This window comes from Aspergillus glaucus (genome assembly GCF_001890805.1).
Source record: "Aspergillus glaucus CBS 516.65 unplaced genomic scaffold ASPGLscaffold_23, whole genome shotgun sequence".
Classification (NCBI taxonomy): domain Eukaryota; kingdom Fungi; phylum Ascomycota; class Eurotiomycetes; order Eurotiales; family Aspergillaceae; genus Aspergillus; species Aspergillus glaucus.
In genome coordinates this window covers 309,992-329,088 of record NW_019170475.1, presented here as the reverse complement: position 1 = coordinate 329,088, position 19,097 = coordinate 309,992, and the positions used below count along the sequence as shown (strand labels likewise).

The window sequence follows — 19,097 nt, the reverse complement described above, 5'->3', positions numbered from 1 at the left end:
TAGCTATTCCAGACCTCTCTCAATTCTGTTGTGGAGATCTCTTGTCCTTTCCATTCTCGCCTTGTATAACTGTAGGTCCTGCGGGCCTCTTTAATCTCTGGGTCCCCATCGGCGCTTTGATTGTGGGGTTCGGCCTTTACGGAACCAACGAGATGAGCTTCAGGGCTTATTCGGGCGATTGAAAGCAGCCATTGCAATGGTTGATGATATGTCAAGAACTTTTGCAGTGGACCAACTGATGAACAACTTGAGCTAGCTAATCGAGTTCAACCTACAAAGACTCAGACGTCAATATAGTCACCAACTATGACACTCATTGAGAAGAAACATCAAACTTATCATCATAGGCCCGAGAACGTCTGATCTGGACTTTAGCCAGGTGAAGACAAGAAAGTAGCACATCCGTACAAGGTGCGAATTTTTGCATTTCCTGCATCTCCATATAATTCTGATGTGGACGATTGCACTCCCGCCTTTGGCGTGGGCAACCTCAGGCCAAATTCCAGACACTACGTTTGATTTCCTGCTTGAAGACCTAGCAAACGAAAGATTTGGACGCCTTCCGCCTCAGGTAATCAAAAACCTCCATTCTATGGGAAAGGATTCATTACTCGCCTGTGACTCCTTCCATACTTTCGTACTAAGGTTAGATACCCTTGTAAGCAAATTGCGGTTGTCAATAACCGCACGCCTTTACCGCCACACAAACAGCGACATTTGATAAGAATCTCCGCATCAGCAAATAATTGTTCTTACAGCGTCGTTCTTTCCATGATAGTGTATCACAGGACGTAGGAGACTGGAAATTCAATGATGGAGCTCCAATCAGTCATTAGTCAGAAGTAAGATTTGGTTCTAGACCTTGTATAACCACATTTTGTGGGGAATATGATCGATGGCAGTGGCGAGAATAACAACGAAATCACCGGTGAGGCATTTATGCCATTGGCTTTGTTTCTCCAGAACGCAAATTTCATCCTCATCTGAGCGATTCAACCGCATGCACAGCACAAGGGATCGACATGATCAGGGCGAGAATGTGACACATGACGAGCACTTACGGAAAAAGATAAGGAGGGAGTTTGGGTGTAAGCTGCAATCAGCCTTGGGGAGTCTGTCAAGCTTGGTGTCAGCACCTTTCTTCAATAAGGAAGTCGAGAGAGCAGATACCATAGAAGAGCGTCCGGAAAAGTGAGAGCTCAAGTAAACGTATCTTCCGGTAGAGGCTTGAATAATAGAGAGTATGAATCAAATTCGCTACATAATAAAATAAAAGGGGACAGAATCAGCTCAGCCGCTGGTCAATGAGGACCAGGCAAAGGAAACTGGGAAGTGGAGTCGATGAGAGGGCGCTGTCACAATTTCCGAGCATAAAAAAAGGGTGTTATGGGGGGGGGGGGACGGTTTCAAATGGCCAGGAATATGGATGAGTGCAGAATATGGGAGGGTGTTTGGGAGGAAAGAAAATTTGGGAGGGGACGAGGTCAAAACAGTGAGGGAGGGCTCTTTTATACTTAGGAGGCCAGGCGGGCGGCGTTTACAGTACGGCGTATCGGGAGGCTACACCAGAAACGGCAAAATTCGCCGGAACAGGAAATTCATAGGTGCTCGTTTTAATCCTAAATCAAGCATGAATTGATCTCTATGTTGGCTGCGTAGCCCTACATACACTCCGAGAAACAAACTAAGCAAGCTTCCCAATCTCAGCACAAAGCGCATCAACAACATCCTGCGTCTTCGCCTTTCCACCAAGATCAGCCGTAAGAACACCATTCTCACAAACCTTCTCCACGCACTCCATAAACTTCCTTGCCGCCTCCTTCTCCCCCACCCAATTCAACATCTCAGCCGCAGACCAGAAAGTAGCCACAGGATTGGCAACACCCTTCCCCGTAATATCAAACGCACTCCCATGCACCGGTTCAAAAATCGACGGATTCTTCCTCGTAGGATCCAAATTTGCCGACGGCGCAACACCAATAGACCCCGCCAATGCAGCAGCCAAATCAGAGAGAATATCCATATGCAAATTCGTCCCGACAATAGTATCCAACGACTCCGGCCTATCCACCATCCTCACCGTCATAGCATCAACAAGCATCTTATCCCAAACCACATCGGGAAAATCCCCCGCAACCTCCGCAGCAACCTTATCCCAAAGAACCATCCCATGCCTCATCGAGTTACTCTTCGTAACGACCGTAAGCAGCTTCTTGGGCCGCGACTGCGCCGTTTCAAACGCAAACCGCATGATTCTTTCGATACCCACGCGCGTGAAGATTGCGATCTCAGTCGCTGCTTCCCAGGGGTGGTCGATGTGCGAGCGGCCGCCTTGGCCGGAGTACTCGCCTTCGGAGTTCTCGCGGACGAGCATCCAGTTGATTTGCTTGGTTGTGTTGAGTTTGCATTTTGTGCCGGGGAAGGTGCGCACGGGGCGGACGTTGGCGTAGAGTTGGAGGGGGCTGCGGAGGGCGAGCAACAGGCCCCAGAGGGAGATGTGGTCTGGGACGTTGGGGTCGCCTACGGCGCCGAAGAGGGCTGCTGAGCTGTGCGCTGTCAGTATATATATATTGAATGGATGGATGCTTGGGGTACGTACAACTGGCGCAGTTCGTCCAGACAATTAGCTGAGACGTATTTTCCATGCTGCTTGTAATATTCGGTTCCCCATGGAATATGCGTGAAGTCGATATCGAATGTACCGAGGGTTTGGGATAGTTCTGTCACGGCCTGGATGGTGGCGCTGACCACTTCGGGACCGATGCCGTCGCCGGGAATCGAGGCGATGCGGTAGGTTGGTTTCGCTGTCATGATTTCTGAGATGGATGTACAGGGATAAAAAGGTAATTGTTCCTGCTTGTGCTGTAATGTGCTGATTCCAGTCCAGAATGCACCGTTATATACTTCGCTCTTTGTCCGCTTGAAAGTTCACCCGATAGTTGAGCCGACGGTCCAGCGCAAACTTCAGCTTATTCGGTCCGGGCTTCTCCATACTTACAACAAAGAATCAGATGAGGGGAATCGTAGTCATACATTGCTTTTCATCTAATTACAGATACCATAATATAATTGTACAGACATCACCGCAGCTCAATCCCAAGCTGTTTAACCAGCCTCTCCCGCACCTTCTCATGTAGATCATTAGCCTTTTCATTCGTCAACGTGCGCTCCAGACTCCGGTAGTTGATCCGGTAGCACATGCTCGTCCTGCGCTTCTTGGGATGAGTAAACTCGTCGATAAGGGTAACATCTTCGACCAAGTCGCCGCCAATCTCACGGACGATTTCCATGACGTCGTTCTCGTGGAATGGGACGGTGCCGCCGGCTGCTGATACGCTCGAAGTGGCAGATGGTAACCAGAAAGCAACGTCTTTGTAGCATGCTGGGTGCTTAGAGAAGGGCTCGAAGCGGGTGATTTGCCCTTCCTTAAACTGGGAGAGGAACCGAGAATCGCGGGACCAGAAGAGACGAATATCGGGGATGTTAAAGAGGAGCATAGCAATTCGTTCAAGACCAAGGCCAAACGCCCATCCGACGCGGTTCGACACGTCGGAATTGTTAAGGAGGTCCTGCTTTATGACTCCACAGCCTAGGATCTCGAGCCAGTCACCCTGCCAGAAGACTTCGAGTTCCCAAGACGGGCTGGTGAAGGGGAAATATGCCTCAACCCACCGGACCTTCAACGGCTCTGTCTCGGCACCGCCTGCATGAGCGGCCGCTGCCTTGCTCGCCTCGGTAAAAATCTTGATCACCATCTTCTCCAACGATCGCTTGAGATGCGCTGCAATAGCCTCCACCTCTTCTTCAGTGTGGTGCTCCGCTTGGAGCGGATTCCGTTCAGCATGGACGGTGGGGTTGGGATCCTCAACAACGACATCGTGCGCAGGAATGCGCTTCAAATCCTCAATTATAGCCGCGGCTGTTTCACTCGAATGCTTCAACGGCTCCTGATAAGGACGCTTCCACAGCATAGCACCCTCCATCTGGTGGAAAACGGGGTAATGGCTGCGATCAATCGCATCTCTCCGGTACACGTCCGCAACCACGGTATATCCACACTCCTCCGGACGAGTAGTCTCATTGCGGTTGATCTGCTGGAAGTATGCCTGCTGGTGCGCACTGGTGTGTGTTCTCAGAAGAGTCGTTTCGTTGATGTAGTAGGTATCCGTACGGCTGCGGCCGGGATGGTCCGAAGGAAAGCCCAGGACATCGAAGTTGTCCCTCGTCGAGACGACCGGATTCGTTTCAGCGTAGTTACCGTATACGGGGCCGGGGAATTGACTCTCAATGAGTTTCCGCGTAATCGCAAGAGGATGGTTCTCGTCAAGATAAAGTTGGCGGCCAACGTGGGACAGAATCGATTCTCGCGCGTTCGTCCACTCGTCTGTCTTGTACGACTGTCCTTCGATCGTGAGGGTATCCTTCTGCTTGTTCTTTGTGCTTTGGGGGTTTAACCCGGCGACCTTGGCGGCGTCTGCATTTTCCTCCGTCCTGCGAGCAGCTGTAGAGCTCCAGTCCCTCCGTGGGGTTATCCAGTTCTCCGGACGATGTACCAATGACAGTATGCTGCGACGAGGGGCCGCAGTGGACCATCTGCCACTGCTAGCTCGCAGGGCACGGCCGGTGGCCAACAATCGCATAGCGCAAGATTTCTGCTGTTAGGCAATGGTCAATGGGGAGTTCTGCCATCGACAGTTTAACGAGACATATCGGGAAAATACCGGACCGGCAAAACAAGTCGCCGAAGTATGGATTACAGCATTACAACATAGGGCTCTACACCTACAGAATGCATTGACTAGGTCTCCAGGAGGAGAATACGGTGTAGCAATGCGTTTTTCCTTCTCTTCTCCCCAATAATTGGGCTTCCTGGGCCTATTATCTCATGCCAAGTTGCAACCAGCAAGATTCGGGGTACGCTCGGTCCTGACTCGTTCTGCCGAAGTTCGCTATTCCTCTTCTGTGCTCTATACAGGCACTGTATATGTACATTATAGTATTTCCAATGGCCCCAGCCAGAGAGAAAGGCCTCTCTATCAGTCTCCTTAACCTCAATATTGTCTTCTAGGGCGTCAATAAAAAACACCGATGCCAGCTATACAGCCGTATTACCGAAGTTTACCGTCAGGACCGACAAAACCGAGGCTCTGATTGGCCGCCATGCCACCGACGGCCGACATTCGGAGTCCTGATCTAATCCCGAACAGGAATATCAGTGACGATTCTCTTCTCCAGTTTCTTCCCTCTCCCACGCTCAATTCCTGTAGCGCTTTCTTGCTAGACAAGATGGCTACCAGCGCAAAGACGGAGGTGTCGCAGCCCGTCCGGGCTTCGGCTGCTGGAAAGGCGCATTATCCTTTCTGGTTTGGGGGTTCTGCCTCGTGCTTCGCTGCGGGTGTCACTCACCCGTTAGATCTTGGTACGTCAATTCTTTGATATTGAGCTTAAGAGAGTGCTATAACTGACTTTAGTGCTGTAGTGAAGGTAGATATTGCCTAAATTCTCCGCGGTGTTCCTCCCGAGTTTTTTTGTCCGATCGCTAATCGATATCGCAAAAGGTGCGCTTGCAAACGCGTGGGCCTGGCGCCCCGACGTCTATGCTGGGCACATTTGCCCACGTTGTCAAGAATAATGGAATCCTGGGGTTATACAGTGGTGTACGTTCATCCGGTCCAAGAAAACTAGAATGTCACTAATTGTGTAGCTCTCCGCATCTGTCCTGCGCCAATTGACCTACTCAACCACCCGATTCGGCATCTACGAAGAACTTAAATCCTACTTCACGGCCTCCGGACAACCCCCCGGCACCCTCACACTAGTCGGAATGGCCTGCACATCAGGCTTCATCGGTGGAATCGCAGGGAACCCCGCCGACGTTATGAACGTGCGGATGCAGTCCGACGCCGCACTACCACCCTCCCAACGCCGCAATTATAAACACGCCTTTCAAGGGCTCGTGCAGATGACTCGCGCAGAAGGTCCCGCGAGTTTGTTCCGCGGCGTCTGGCCCAACTCGACCCGTGCCGTGCTCATGACGGCATCGCAGCTGGCTTCGTATGATACGTTCAAGGGACTGTGCATTGACAACTTTGGCATGTCGGATAACTTGCTGACGCATTTCACTGCATCGTTTTTGGCTGGTTTTGTGGCTACGACTGTTTGTAGTCCTGTTGACGTTATCAAGACCAGGGTTATGAGTGCGTCGCCGACGGAGAGTGCCGGTCATTCGATCTTGGGTCTGCTGCGGGAGATCTCCCGTAAGGAAGGCCTTGGTTGGGCTTTCCGGGGGTGGGTTCCTAGTTTCATTCGTCTGGGACCGCATACTATTGCGACGTTTTTGTTCTTGGAAGAGCATAAGAAAATTTATCGTAAGTTGAAGGGTGTTCCGGAGGGTCAGCATGCATAGACTTTTTCTGCTCGCGAGGGAACGACCAGTGCAAAAGTTTTTGTTTCTTTGGTTGTACATATTTTGATCATTTGCTTGGGTTTTGCGATTTTTTGTTTCTTTTCTTTTCTTTTCTTTTTTTCTTGTCGCTGAGGACATACCCATCACTGCAATTATCGAATTCAGGATCTAGTGTTATATATACAGGTGGGATTGGATAGACAGAATGATAGACTACATCTCGATTGTTGTTCAGGAATTCAGAGCTGCATCTCGCATCTGATAAGAAGGCTACGGTTCGCACGTAATCGAAGTTCTTCAGATGGAGGAGTCGGGGATTGATTACCATTGTACCGTCTGGCCCAAACGAACCAAGAAGCATCCCCCAGTGGACTAGTATGCAATTCGCAAGTGCCAATGACCTATGCTTACACGTTCAATTAGACCATGAAGAGAAATGAACTCTGTGAGCCTATATACACAGTCCGGTTGGTTTGAGGAGCTCCACAGAAACTGAATTCATGCCCGCTTGATTCAAGTAGAATACATGTTGACATTCTTGGCTGGAGTCATACAAGATGAAGTGATTTACCGGTCCAATTGAACGGGGAAGTTACCGCCCTCTGCAGCATCGTTAGCATTGGTTGTCCCTCAAAATGCGAGTTGTTGCGACTTGAACATACCGCGTTGGCCGTCCCATCGGTCAGTCCAGGCCTTGGGGCAGAGAGCGCGGTAGGCGTGGTAGAACTAAACCGTTAGACCGTTGACCCTTGGAAGTCAATCCTGGAAGACTGGGATAAATACCTGGGTGCAGGGACGGAATTCCTCGCCCTTAGCCTCGACACACTTGTAGTAGTCGACGTAGTTCTGCCAGCAGTGCTTGGTCCTGCGCGCGTCAGTACCGGATCCGTATCTGCAAAGAGTCCCACGGAAGTACGTACTGGTTCTGCTGGGGGAAACGAGCGTCGTAACCTATGACCGGAACCGCGTTGTCAGTTTTCCACCATGCCACCCATTATCACCCTTCGCGATAACCGGCAAAAAGCTTCAACAACCGACGCGGGGCACTTTAAATCGACGGGAAACCCGTAACAAACATACCAGCTATAATCACATTAGCAATTGAGTCTGTTATACAGCCATTGGACCATGACATGATCGTAGGCGGAGTAATTTTCCAGCGGGATTCAAAGCTCACCTGTCACGAACTTGAAGGGCTTGGTGACTTGAGGCTCATCGGGGTCGGATTCCGGAATAGCACCCATTTTGACAAAGGAGTTCTTAAAGAACTAAGAGAATCGGTTTGTTTGTGGTGACGGAGGGTCGGGAGTGGGAGAGGAAGAGAGAAGAGGGAGGAGAGAGCCTCCGTTGATGAAACCAGCCGGGAATGGCCGCGGGCGGTCTAGCGAGCCACTCATGCAACGAGATTTCCTAACCACCCGAACTCTCGTTTATCCCCCGTCACCAAGACTACTGCAGTCCTCCCTCCCACTTTCGGGTTATTCTCTCTACTCTGCTCTTCTCATCTTTACCCCAAGCTCACCATGTACGCTACTCGTATCATGCGGCTCCAGGCCACCCGGCCTTACTTCTCTCCGGCTCCTGTAAGTGTTCCCTCCGACCGTGCGATGAGATAATTCTGGCGTGGAGCTTGCGATGGGTGTGCTGACAGTTGATTGCTCTACAGAAGGAGAACCACAGTGGTATGGAGGATCTTTCCAGAGCTCCGATTGACTTATTGGGATATGAATGGGTTTATGGGGGAGCTGGATTGAAATGATGTAACTAACGGTGTTTCCAGCTCATACCATCTCTCAGCGTCTGCGCAACCTGAAGAAGATCCCCCCGGAGTTGATTCCTCTTGGTATGTCGCGTTACGAGATTGCTATCATTCTGTGTTTGGGAACATTGCTAATTGTATTCTTCTCAATTCAGGTGTTGTCCTTGCGTATGTTTTTCTATCCACGATCCTACATACACATTGAGCTTCTGTTTCCCCCGCCATTCTCCCCCTTTAACCCCGCTGACGGATACTCCAGTGTCGCCCTTGGAGCTGCCGGTTACTCCCTGACCAATAAGCTCTTGACCGACAAGACCCTGCGTCTCTACCGCAACAGCCCCGAGCAGCGTGAGCACTAAAATGTACTGCATGATGACATTCCGTTGTACCGTTGAGGCTTTGTATTATGCACAGGGAAGTTCGTTGTTGCAGGAGAAATAGCAAGGACAGCAAACAAATTAAAAACAATCATGCTCGAATTCGGCGTGTGTGTATATAGTACGGATCGTGAATGGAGGGATCTGTCGGAAACAATATCCTACCAGATCACCGGTCGTCGGGATCTTTTCCCTTTCTTTTTGGTAGGCTTGGTGCTCATTCGGGTTTCGGACCTGCAACGTCCAGCTGCTCCAGTCCTTGCATGGGGTCCTGGGGTCGCTCATTTGATTCCTCCTCAGCTTGTTCTGTCGCAAGCTTGTCTTCTTCACTGACGGCGTGCTTCGCCAAATAGCCCTCCTGTACATCCAATATCAGTAATTTGAATACCAACGTAGTTGTGTGTAACGTACCTGCTCCCAAATCGCAGTCTTACTACCCAGTCCTTCATTGCTATCCTTCTGTGGCTTGGCCGCAGCAACCTTTATTGTGCGTCCGAAGAGCTCGCTGCCATCCATGTTGTCGATTGCCTCTGTCGCATCCTGCGGGAGATCAAACTCCACATACCCAAACCCCCGATGGAGATCTGTCGAAGAGGGAGCATCTGGCTTGGGGAGAGTAATATCCACGACTTCACCGAAAGGTACAAATGCTTCTGCCAGTGTTTGTGTTGTTACGGCCTGGTCGAGACCTCCGACATAGACAGTGCTTTTGAGGCGGGCTGTTTCGCTCATTTTTCCGTTTTTCTCAGGCGCAAAAGAAGAAAAGGTAACTCTCCTATATGTGTTTAATCCTATTAAGACCAAAAAAGCTCAATTCCGGCAGATAAGAGGAAGACGTCCAGTTGCTACTCGCAGAGTTGCTGTATGTCGCTGTCTAGACTTTCCGCCGCTGATATCACGTGTCTTCCTCGAGCGCCCAAGTGGGTTTAGGGCGGTTCGTTCCCCCGGTCCCTCCAGGAGGACACTTGGTTGCTCGACTTTACCAGATCGCTTCAACTCCATTACTATTAGACACGCGAGAAGAAGGAATTCAGTGCCTTTCTTCGACTGGTGAAGATTCATTGTTTGTTTTTGTTTTTTGACTTGTTTATTTACGCCTACGTGTTAATATTTATTCCCGCTTCGGTGCTCTCCTGATCCGACTACTATATTCAGCAGCATGGTACGTCTGAGGGACATTCCCCGGACGGCCACCTTTGCTTGGTCTCCCGGCGCGGCCTCGCCATTGGTTGCTACCGGTACTCGGGCCGGCGCTGTCGACGTTAATTTCTCGAACGAAACATGCCTGGAGCTGTGGGATCTCGGGTTGGGTCGTCAGGACGGCGAGGAACTGCAGCCGGTGGGCAAGATTAGCACAGACTCGGGGTATGCTTGATCTCATTACACCTTTGAAAGCAACGGGAAATGGGCTAATTGGCAATTCGTCTAGTTTCAACGACCTCGCATGGACCGAATCCGAAGATAACTCGCGGGGTGTGATTGCTGGTGCTCTGGAGAATGGCTCGTTGGATCTGTGGGATGCTGATAAGCTGCTCAACGGCGCAAGGTTTGTTGGATTTTCCAGGTTCTGGGGGTAAACGTTAGTTGGGCTGACTTATGGTATCCAACCCAAGTGACCCCGTGATCTCGAGAACAACCAAGCACTCGGGAGCCATCAAGGCGCTCCAATTCAACCCCAAACACCCCAACCTTCTCGCAACCGGAGGCGCAAATGGAGAACTTTATATTTCCGATCTCAACAATATGGAAAGCTCGTTCCGACTGGGAAGTGCCGCTGCCCGTGCCGATGATATCGAATGCTTGGATTGGAATAAGAAGGTCGCGCATATTCTGGTCACTGGTAGCAGTTCAGGTTTTGTGACCGTGTGGGATGTCAAGACAAAGAGAGAGACTTTGACCCTCAACAATGTGGGACGGAAAGCGGTCAGCTCCGTGGCTTGGGACCCCGAAAAGCCCACGAGACTCGTTACTGCTACGCTGGACGATCAAATGATTCATGTCTGGGATCTCCGCAATTCCCATGCTCCAGAAAGGGTAAGCTTGAATTACTTCAAATGCGGAGAACAGCGTCTGACTTGTTTCCTATAGAGTCTCAGAGGCCACGAAGCTGGCGTCCTGTCGCTTTCGTGGTGTAATCAGGACCGCGACCTGCTCCTCTCCTCCGGCAAGGATAACCGCACGCTCTGCTGGAACCCGCAAACCAGCGAAGCCTACGGAGAATTTCCCGTGGTCACCAACTGGACCTTCCAGACTCGCTGGAACCCTCACAACCCCAATTTCTTCGCCACCGCCTCATTCGATGGTAAAATCTCGGTCCAGACTATTCAGAACACCCGCACCGAAACCGTGGAGGCCATTGCCGATCAGAACCAGGCCCTTGACGGTGAAGACTTCTTCGCGAGGGCACAGACTCAGCCGCAAGTGTCCAACTTCTCGCTTCCGAAGGCCCCCAAGTGGCTTGAGAGACCATGCGGTGCCTCTTTCGGTTTCGGTGGCCGCGTCGTTTCCATTGGATTGGCTGAGAAGGGCAAGCGCGGATCGAATATCAAGATTACCCCGTTCGAAGTCGACGAATCCGTTGGAAAGGCTACCGAGACCTTCGAGACTGCTCTCAAGGAGGGTGATCTCCGCAGCATTTGCGAAACTAGGGCTACGGATGCGGCCAGTGAGGAGGACAAGTCTGACTGGAAGGTCATTGAAGCTTTGATTTCAGAGAACCCCAAGAAGGGCATTATCGAATACCTTGGCTTCCAGGACCAATCCGCCGATGAGGCTGCCGAGAGTCTGGCTAAGCTTGGATTGGACAAGGAGGAAGAAACCAATGGCGAAGAGAAGAAGGAGCCGGAGAAAGAACTAGAGAAGGAAAAGCAATCCCGCGGGCCGGGAGCGAAGAAGCACAAGCGCCTGCAATCGATGTTCAATGATACAACCCCGGAAGCTGATGCCTTCCTATCGGACATCGCAGCGTCCAAGGAAGCCAAGATCAACAATCCATTCCAGATCTTCAACGGCTCCGAATCTGATGCGGAGAAGGGAATCACCAGGGCTCTTCTTTTGGGAGACTTTGAGAGGGCTGTTGACGTCGCTCTCAAGGAGGACCGTTTGTCCGACGCTTTCATGATTGCCATCTGTGGCGGCCCTAAGTGTGTCGAGAAGGCCCAAGAGCACTACTTCTCGAAGCAAACCGACGGCCCGAACTACATTCGCTTGCTTGCGTCGATCGTTGGAAAGAACCTCTGGGATGTTGTGCACAACGCTGACCTGTCCAACTGGAAGGAGGTCATGGCTGCTCTCTGCACCTTCGCTGACGAGAAGGAGTTTGCCGACCTCTGCGAGGCTCTCGGTGACCGTTTGGAAGACCAGATTCGCGCATCGGATGACAAGGTTGCCCGCAAGGATGCTTCTCTCTGTTTCTTGGTTGGCTCTAAGCTGGAGAAGGTGGTCGGCATCTGGACGGAAGAGCTCCGCGAGAACGAGCAGAAGGGTCTTGAAACCGCGACTGACAGTTCTTCCTTCTCCGTCCACGTTCGTGCTCTCCAGGGGTTGATTGAGAAGGTGACTATCTTCCGCCAGGTCACTAACTTCCAGGACACGGAGCGGGCCAAGGAGGCAGACTGGAAGCTCGGCAACTTGTACGACAAGTACATCGAATACGCGGATGTCGTTGCTACGCATGGACGACTTCAAATCGCGCAGCAGTACCTTGATCTCGTGCCGGTGAAGCACCCCGAGGCTGAGATCGCCCGCAGCCGCATCCAGTTGGCGATGAGACAGGCCGCTCCTAAGCGGGGCCAGGCAACTACTGCTCCTGCTACCAGGGCACAGGCTACCAGACCTCTTCCTCCTCAGCCTGCCGCGTTCCAACCTCCGACGAGCTTCACTCCGGCTGCTGCCCCTCAGAACCCTTATGTTCAAACTACAGCAGCCACCCCCTATACCCCGGCTGCGGCTGTGAACCTTTATGCTCCAACTGCGGCGGTGACACCTCAACCCTCCTCGAACCCTTACACTCCCGCTGGCGCTGGCAGCTATGCTCCCACTGGGTACCAACCTACTGCGCCGTTAGCATTTGGTGCACCCCCAGGTGCCTCCGTTCCTCCTCCCCCTCGTGCGTCGTCTAGTCAATCGCCTGCGAATGTCTCCACTTACACCACTGCTACCAACCTCCCCGCATGGAACGACTTGCCAGATGACTTTATGAAGTCGTCGCGCCGTGCAACCCCTGCAGCCAGTGGTCGTGCTGTCGGTTCACCCTTCCCGAACCAGTCGCCAACCCTCACCCAGGGTCCTCCCCCAGTTGGACCTCCGACTGCTCAGCGGCCGCCTTCGGTGCCTCCGCCGCCAAAGGGCCCTGCTCCTCCTCCGCGCATGATGTCGCCGCCCTCGGCTGTGCCTCCACCTTCAATGGTGCCTGGCCCTACTCCTGCGAACCCCTACGCTTCCTTACCCCAGTCTCCCCAGCTTGCAAACCCCATGGGTGCACCGGGGCCAATTCCTCGCGGGGCTTCGCCTTACAACCCTCCGCCGTCCATGCCGCCGCCAACGAACAGGTATGCTCCGAGCCCGGCGGCCCAGAGCCCACAGCTTCAAAGCCGAGTTCCGGTTCCTCCTCCGGCTCAAGCCGTGCCTTCGCCATACGCACCTCAACAGCCCCCTGTGGCAAGCAGTCCTTACGCACCAACTCCATCTGCAGCTGTTCCCCCGCCGCCAATGCAGCAGACCCCTCAAGGCCCTGGTTCCCGGCCCAGCACCGCATCGTCGCAGAAGCGGGCCACCCCGGCACCTCCCAAGTACCGTAAGTAAAACACAGCATCTCTCGTATCATGACCAAGCTAATCTCTACAAACAGCACCGGGTGACCGCTCCCACATCCCCGCGGACGCCTTGCCCGTCTACGAGATCCTCTCCGCAGACATGCAGCGCGTCAGGGGCCGCGCTCCATCTTCCTTCAAGGCACAGGTCGACGACGCTGAGCGCCGGTTGAACATTCTCTTCGACCACCTCAACAACGAAGACCTGCTCAAGCCGAACACCATCGCAGACATGACGCAGCTGGCACAGGCTATTCAGGCTCGCGACTACGAGACCGCCCGGACGATCCATGTTGAGATCATGGCCAACAGGATGGAGGAGTGCGGTAACTGGATGGTAAGTCCCGACGATCTCAGAATACAAGGGTTACGGTGCTAACAGGTGACATAGGTTGGTGTGAAGCGCCTCATTAGCATGAGTCGGGCTACCCCTTAAAGGTCTGAGTTGTTGGACACGGTATAGAGATAACGATGTTCTATTGTAGAAAAGACGGATTGGATCGGTTGAGTGATGATGATTCGCGAGTGTGATATAAACGTTGTATGCCTTTTTACTTGTTTTAATTTATTCCTATGGCTTGTTATTCTGGTTTGTGTGGGATATCTACATTAGTTCATGAGGTTAGACATTCTTATCGCGCCCTACACAAGAAAGTTTGAGCCTCCCTTTTCATCTAACTGACCCTTTCGCCTAAGTCTACGCGCATTTGTCGCCTGGCTTTTGATGTTTATATGCTCGAGGCGGGTCCCTTGGTCTATATATAGCGTGCTTGATCGGCTGCCCACTCCACTCTATGACAATCCTACTGAAAAGCCATCTAGTTCAAGGAATATGTCAGCCCTCAACCACAACACAAAAATACCCAGTATTTCGCCAGTTTGGAACCTTGAATATGAATTACGAAAGAGAATCACCTAGCGGCCCCCACATCTGCACCATCTCGCGCTAAATAATAATAGGATCAAGCACGAATGACCATTTCCCATCCATCAACCATCCATCCAACACCGCCATGGGGCTAACCCAACTACCCGCTGAAACCCTATGGGCCATCGCATCCTACTCCCCCCCTCCAAAGAGACGCCTACGCCTTGATCAAAACCAACCGCCATGTATACAACCTACTCAATAAGTTCCTGTGCCATTTCAACAGTCGGTATCATCGGCGCTGCCTCATACCCGCCACCGAGCGCAGAAACATCCCCCAGATAACAAGTCTACTAGATGGCCTACGAGTAGCCCGTAATAAAGCGCGCTCACCACCCTTACACCCAAGTGCACAGGAAAGCGAAGAAGATAAGGAGGAATGCACCGAAGACCGCGACTCCTACTGGACAGACATCTTCACCCACCCCCTCTACCATCAGGGCTACAACATCCAGGAAATACTAAGCATCCAACGCGCCCTACTCGTCGCCGTTCGCCGCGGATATCGTAACGCTCCTACTAGACCACAGTGTGCAGATCAACTTCTACCGCGGCTTTCAGGGTCCACCGCCAGAGTATACTCGCACCAGGCCGCGAACTCGTGAACTCAACCCCCCGCCACTTTTCCTCGCCGCGCATTCTGGGCACCTGGAAGTGGTTAAGTTGTTGCTTGAGCGAGGCGCAGATGCAAATCTCTACGCGCCGTTGCCGCTATATGGCGCTGTTGAGGATACTCGGCGGGATATCATTACCCTGCTGTTGAAGTACGGCGTGGGGTCGCAGACAGCCGCGTTAAAGCTGGCCGTGCTACGCGGGGATGAGAGTATGGCGCGTTTTTTTCTTGATAATGGTTTCAGGGTGCAGAAGTATGGCTGTTCTGCGCTGTATGCTGCTAAGATGAAGGGTGACCGAGATATGGTGGACTTGTTGGAGTCCCGGGGTGCGATACTGGGGTTACTTGGTGAGGGTGATAGGGAGAATTGGGATGAAGAGGATGGGGATGGTAATTGGCGTCCTGGTCGTGTGCGTACTATGTTTGTCCATTGGTGTGATGAGGTGGTTGAGGAGAGTGATGCAGAGGAAGATGATTGATTGGGTCCCAGTGTAGGGATGAAGATGGCTGTCGTAGGTTTATTAGGGTTTGTGGGGACAAGGTATCTGCGCAAAATGTATATCGGATTGAGGGGGATGAAGTAGAGATTAAGAAGGATATAGAAGGATATAGAAGAAGGATATAGAAGGACAGAAGAAACTGGAGGAGGCGCTAAATTAGGGAATGTATATACCATGACTATCAACCTGCTATATATCGACAACTACATATGTACTGAAACCACCGTGCAACTACCGACTAATCGGAATACCACTTCCCACTCTCCCCCGGCTAGTAGGGAAATTCTTCGCACTCAACAAAGCACCCTTGACGCCTCGAATCTCTGACCTAAAGCCAGAAATCGCATCTTCCTCGCTCTTAGCAACTCCCGCTGCACCATTAGACGAATCGCCGGTCGAGCTCCATGAGCCGTATCCCGTGGTGTAGCTGGGGCTACTGTAGATCAAGCTGTCCAAGTAGTAGTGCATGTCTCTGAGACTGCTGCGCAGGTTGTCGTCCTGGGTGGTTGATTCGTCCTCTGTGCTGGCGACCTCGCGCAATTGGGAGTTGATGTTCTCGAGATGGCTGATGTGGTTGGTCACCGCCGTGTTGGGACTGGGTTTCTCCTCCGCTGGCTTGTCTTCCGAAACAGGGGGTGCGATGTCTTGAGGGGCTGTTTGCGTGCCGATATCCCGGTGGAAGAGCTCGGCCGGGTCCGAAGTGATAGAGTCCAAGTCATCGTCGCGATCAAAGTCTTCTGAACCCCTACCTGCACGGATGGCGAGCTCGGGAGGAATGACGGAGACGTTCTGCTCGAGTTTCTCGTTTAACTTGCGCAGGTTCTGTTTTGTGTTTTGGGCGAAGTCGTGGCGTGCGCTCGTTAGGTTGGCAATCATCGGTTTCACGAGGTATTCGCTGGCACCGTACATGCTAGCCCCTAGGCCCAGAGCGCCGTAGAGAGTGTAAAAGATGCTGTTGACTGACACAAGCGGTGGTGGCTTGGGTTGCTTAGTGAGGAATTCAGGATAGGTGATGATTGGCGGCACATCGCGTGGTGAGCTTTGGGTTGTTGATGGCGACGATGATGGTGCTGGGGACGGCGGCGAAGAGGTGGAGGGAGTTAGGACTTGAGATTCCTGCGACGCTGATGATACAGATACATTGTCGGCTGCATCTGATGACTTCTCATTCTTATTTGAGTTGTTCGTAGCATCATTAGAGTCGGATGTAGACGTGGTATCGCTGCTGCCGCTGGCTTCAGCATTTCGCGAGACTCCAAGAAGGCTTTCGATCTCGTCTCCCTGCAGTCCCTTTGACTCCAAGAAAGCTATCTTGCGTCCGGTAGCCTCGTTCTTGATCGAATCATCCTCTAGAAATTTGGCTGCTTGCTCCAGGAGAGTTGATCGGGAGGTCGTATCGTTATCATCGGAGGTCTGCGATGGCGCTTCCGAGGCGGAGGGAGTGGATTCCGTGTTGTTTGCTTGTTGCCATGCCGGAATAGATGGATTTGTGGACTTGTCGTCAGCCATAATGCCAGTTGGAGAGAAGTTCTGCGATGTTGTTTTGTAGGGAAGATGAAGATGAAGAGACGGTGACGGAGAGGCTGGCATATGAGATGCGACCTCGGCTGTAATGATGGTATGGTATTGTCACATTTAGGCACACCGCCCGGCAGAAACAAGCACGGCGTCAGGGCCAAATCGCCGACAAGCACCAGGAAAGCCCTTTAAAGAAACACGCCGGAATCGAATCAAAAGCGCCGTGTGGAAGTCCAAATTGTCTCCCCGGATCCCTGCTGATTGCCAAATTGCAACAATTCACTTTCCGAGTGGTGGTGTGGTCACTTTTGCCGCGTTGCATTCACTGATCCCAAGTAAGCCACCACCATCCTTGTTCATCAGCCCCAAAGGAACAACATGCGCAATCGCATTGGCAGTGTCTCGTTTATTTCGGCGTCAATTCCCGCTTCTGTGTCTTCCGATTGCCCTGCCATGAGTTGTGACAAGATGGGGGTGGACGGTCTGTGTGTATCCGGAGTGCATGTGTTTTGAATGTTTGCTGGTTGGATGATGGGATGAGGTTACTACTATTATACGGCAATGAGGTTGTCATTCACATCTTGCCTTTTAGCCGTTGTGCTTACCTGATTCCTGCTCTTGCCGTTTGGTTCTCCTTCATCCCACTCCTCCATCGTCACCTGGGCCTGTTCTCCATCGCTCCTGCCGGTTTTCTACAACCGAATGCGACGGCTATAGAAATAAAAGAACGCCCAGCATCTTTATTCCCAAGCCGTTTTACGTTTCTATTTCTCCATCACCAGCTTCCTTTTCTATTTTTGGCCTGCCATCATGTCCCCACGTCGTTCTCTGCGTCCTCGCGCCATGCGCGCAACTCCCCAGGAACCGGATTCTAACATGGAAACCAGGTCGAACAGACTCACTCGCTCCTCCACGAACTCCTCTCCTCCTGTGACGATATTCCGAGCCCCAGTTTCTCCAGGCCAACTAGGGAAGTCTCTCCGTTTGATCATCAAGATGCGTTCAAGCAAGCTCCGCGAGGCGACCAACGCATCAAAACGCAACATTTTCACGGAAGACCCTATCGTGATCGGACCACGCACGAGCCGTCCGAGAAAGAAGCTGGTGGAGATTAATACGAGCGATGAAGAAAATTTGAGTGACCAAGAAGAGGACGAGGTTGATGACGACGACGCAGCCGGTGATGAGGACGAGGATGCCGACGCTGATGGTGATTTAGACATGGACGATGCACCGCCTCAGCCACCATCTAGACGACATGCGAGGGCGGCTGCGACTTCTACGCCGTCTCGAAGACAAGTCAAGAGCGTTGAGGCCAAGGAGATGGAGGTAGAAAATGATGATGATGGTGATGATGATGATGATGATGATGATGATGAACTGTCTGAGTTGGGTTCGGATGCAGAAGGCGAGCCTGACGACGATGGAAATGCAGAATTAGACGAGGAAGATGAGGAGGGCCTTGACAGTGATGACGCCAATGCAGACATCGGCAAAATGACAAAACGGCAAAGAGGGTCATTGGGCAACGACTTTTTGCAGCTGCCAATGGGTAAATACTACCAATGCTTCTTTATAGGGCTTTCCGGCTAACAATGAGTAGAACCCCAGATAAAGAAGCATTTGACGGCTGAAGAGCGTGCCATGCGTCGTGCTGAGATGGCACGACGGCGGAAGAACCTCAGCGAGAAGCGCAACGAGGAAGAAAAGGTACGTCGGATAGCTGCTCCCATATTGCTCAACTATATTCTAACATGGATATAGATGGACACGATTAACAGGCTGTTGAGAAAACAACCCCCCAAGAAGCGAGGTCGCGGCGCCGCTGAAGGGGCAGACGCTACTCCTGGCGAACAAGAAGCACAAGAGCTCCAGAAACAGAAAGCGGATCCTACCATGATCAGATGGGTTAGCAATCGTCAGGGTAGCCAGTTGAGTGTTCCTGAGGAATGGCTCGGTACTCCTGCAGGGCGTCTGCTTGGGGAAAATCAAACGGGGTCTAGGAAACTTGTTGAGGAGGTCTGATGGTATGCATGTTATGAAATGGGTGGTAATGGAGCCCGGCGTATTTGGGATATGGTTCATTGGTTAATGTATGGGAATGTACTACATTTTTTATCTTCATTTTTCTTTGCAGGCTAGAGAAGCAGCCGCAGAAGCACTACACATCACTATTAATAATATG

General features: G+C 52.0%; 11 protein-coding genes across 11 annotated transcripts; 6 read left to right on the top strand and 5 right to left on the bottom strand.

The window, feature by feature from the left end:
* Positions 1-81: 81 nt before the first annotated feature.
* On the top strand, positions 82-808 carry ASPGLDRAFT_856164 (uncharacterized protein). The gene has a single exon (XM_022550338.1). The coding sequence runs from the start codon at positions 452-454 to the stop codon at positions 719-721; it is 270 nt and encodes an 89-aa protein (XP_022397287.1). The 5' UTR covers positions 82-451; the 3' UTR covers positions 722-808.
* An 865-nt stretch (positions 809-1,673) lies between these two features.
* Positions 1,674-2,874, bottom strand: ASPGLDRAFT_51438 (isocitrate/isopropylmalate dehydrogenase family protein). Its single transcript, XM_022547531.1, has 2 exons — positions 2,600-2,874; positions 1,674-2,546 (listed from the first exon to the last, which is right to left on the bottom strand). The coding sequence occupies exons 1-2, from the start codon at positions 2,809-2,811 to the stop codon at positions 1,685-1,687; spliced, it is 1,074 nt and encodes a 357-aa protein (XP_022397286.1). The 5' UTR covers positions 2,812-2,874; the 3' UTR covers positions 1,674-1,684.
* A 60-nt stretch (positions 2,875-2,934) lies between these two features.
* Positions 2,935-4,668, bottom strand: ASPGLDRAFT_51436 (phenylalanine--tRNA ligase). Its single transcript, XM_022547530.1, has one exon. It carries the CDS (start codon positions 4,638-4,640, stop codon positions 3,081-3,083), a length of 1,560 nt encoding a protein of 519 aa, XP_022397285.1. The 5' UTR covers positions 4,641-4,668; the 3' UTR covers positions 2,935-3,080.
* Positions 4,669-5,029: 361 nt separating this feature from the next.
* On the top strand, positions 5,030-6,660 carry ASPGLDRAFT_51435 (putative mitochondrial dicarboxylate carrier). Its single transcript, XM_022547529.1, has 4 exons — positions 5,030-5,419; positions 5,480-5,484; positions 5,559-5,657; positions 5,705-6,660. Exons 1-4 carry the CDS (start codon positions 5,287-5,289, stop codon positions 6,404-6,406), a joined length of 939 nt encoding a protein of 312 aa, XP_022397284.1. The 5' UTR covers positions 5,030-5,286; the 3' UTR covers positions 6,407-6,660.
* Positions 6,661-6,973: 313 nt separating this feature from the next.
* Positions 6,974-7,650, bottom strand: ASPGLDRAFT_134405 (cytochrome c oxidase subunit VIb; the record flags this gene model as incomplete). Its single annotated transcript, XM_022541290.1, has 5 exons — positions 6,974-7,008; positions 7,069-7,132; positions 7,190-7,271; positions 7,327-7,357; positions 7,584-7,650. 5 exons carry the CDS (start codon positions 7,648-7,650, stop codon positions 6,974-6,976), a joined length of 279 nt encoding a protein of 92 aa, XP_022397283.1.
* Positions 7,651-7,929: 279 nt separating this feature from the next.
* ASPGLDRAFT_38948 (uncharacterized protein) lies at positions 7,930-8,524 on the top strand (the record flags this gene model as incomplete). Its single annotated transcript, XM_022545004.1, has 5 exons — positions 7,930-7,989; positions 8,073-8,088; positions 8,187-8,249; positions 8,321-8,333; positions 8,425-8,524. 5 exons carry the CDS (start codon positions 7,930-7,932, stop codon positions 8,522-8,524), a joined length of 252 nt encoding a protein of 83 aa, XP_022397282.1.
* On the bottom strand, positions 8,320-9,467 carry ASPGLDRAFT_51433 (RNA-binding protein). Its single transcript, XM_022547528.1, has 3 exons — positions 9,366-9,467; positions 8,956-9,308; positions 8,320-8,902 (listed from the first exon to the last, which is right to left on the bottom strand). Exons 2-3 carry the CDS (start codon positions 9,272-9,274, stop codon positions 8,760-8,762), a joined length of 462 nt encoding a protein of 153 aa, XP_022397281.1. The 5' UTR covers positions 9,275-9,308; positions 9,366-9,467; the 3' UTR covers positions 8,320-8,759.
* A 234-nt stretch (positions 9,468-9,701) lies between these two features.
* sec31 (putative protein transport protein (SEC31)) lies at positions 9,702-13,789 on the top strand (the record flags this gene model as incomplete). The annotated part of the gene is made up of 6 exons (XM_022541298.1): positions 9,702-9,907; positions 9,972-10,088; positions 10,156-10,576; positions 10,631-13,337; positions 13,392-13,690; positions 13,745-13,789. 6 exons carry the CDS (start codon positions 9,702-9,704, stop codon positions 13,787-13,789), a joined length of 3,795 nt encoding a protein of 1,264 aa, XP_022397280.1.
* Positions 13,790-14,366: 577 nt separating this feature from the next.
* Positions 14,367-15,715, top strand: ASPGLDRAFT_1502121 (ankyrin repeat domain-containing protein; the record flags this gene model as incomplete). The annotated part of the gene is made up of 2 exons (XM_022542120.1): positions 14,367-14,466; positions 14,805-15,715. The coding sequence occupies 2 exons, from the start codon at positions 14,367-14,369 to the stop codon at positions 15,371-15,373; spliced, it is 669 nt and encodes a 222-aa protein (XP_022397279.1). The 3' UTR covers positions 15,374-15,715.
* ASPGLDRAFT_51429 (peroxisomal membrane protein PEX14) lies at positions 15,608-17,080 on the bottom strand. Its single transcript, XM_022547527.1, has one exon. The coding sequence runs from the start codon at positions 16,901-16,903 to the stop codon at positions 15,626-15,628; it is 1,278 nt and encodes a 425-aa protein (XP_022397278.1). The 5' UTR covers positions 16,904-17,080; the 3' UTR covers positions 15,608-15,625.
* A 642-nt stretch (positions 17,081-17,722) lies between these two features.
* ASPGLDRAFT_28947 (PAPA-1-like domain-containing protein) lies at positions 17,723-18,937 on the top strand (the record flags this gene model as incomplete). Its single annotated transcript, XM_022543805.1, has 3 exons — positions 17,723-18,464; positions 18,516-18,622; positions 18,677-18,937. The coding sequence occupies 3 exons, from the start codon at positions 17,723-17,725 to the stop codon at positions 18,935-18,937; spliced, it is 1,110 nt and encodes a 369-aa protein (XP_022397277.1).
* Positions 18,938-19,097: the final 160 nt, after the last annotated feature.

What these genes read in the sequence shown, in the direction of transcription:
- ASPGLDRAFT_856164 (XM_022550338.1), top strand. Translation starts at nt 452, where the DNA reads ATGTGGACGATTGCACTCCCGCCTTTGGCGTGGGCAACCTCAGGCCAA.
- ASPGLDRAFT_51435 (XM_022547529.1), top strand. Translation starts at nt 5,287, where the DNA reads ATGGCTACCAGCGCAAAGACGGAGGTGTCGCAGCCCGTCCGGGCTTCG. An exon ending in TCCTGGGGTTATACAGTGGT is followed by an intron (nt 5,658 to 5,704) that starts GTACGTTCATCC and finishes CTAATTGTGTAG; the next exon opens with CTCTCCGCATCTGTCCTGCG.
- ASPGLDRAFT_51436 (XM_022547530.1), bottom strand. Translation starts at nt 4,640, where the DNA reads ATGCGATTGTTGGCCACCGGCCGTGCCCTGCGAGCTAGCAGTGGCAGA.
- ASPGLDRAFT_51429 (XM_022547527.1), bottom strand. Translation starts at nt 16,903, where the DNA reads ATGGCTGACGACAAGTCCACAAATCCATCTATTCCGGCATGGCAACAA.
- ASPGLDRAFT_51438 (XM_022547531.1), bottom strand. Translation starts at nt 2,811, where the DNA reads ATGACAGCGAAACCAACCTACCGCATCGCCTCGATTCCCGGCGACGGC. An exon ending in CTGGACGAACTGCGCCAGTT is followed by an intron (nt 2,547 to 2,599) that starts GTACGTACCCCA and finishes GACAGCGCACAG; the next exon opens with CTCAGCAGCCCTCTTCGGCG.
- ASPGLDRAFT_51433 (XM_022547528.1), bottom strand. Translation starts at nt 9,274, where the DNA reads ATGAGCGAAACAGCCCGCCTCAAAAGCACTGTCTATGTCGGAGGTCTC. An exon ending in TAAGACTGCGATTTGGGAGC is followed by an intron (nt 8,903 to 8,955) that starts AGGTACGTTACA and finishes TATTGGATGTAC; the next exon opens with AGGAGGGCTATTTGGCGAAG.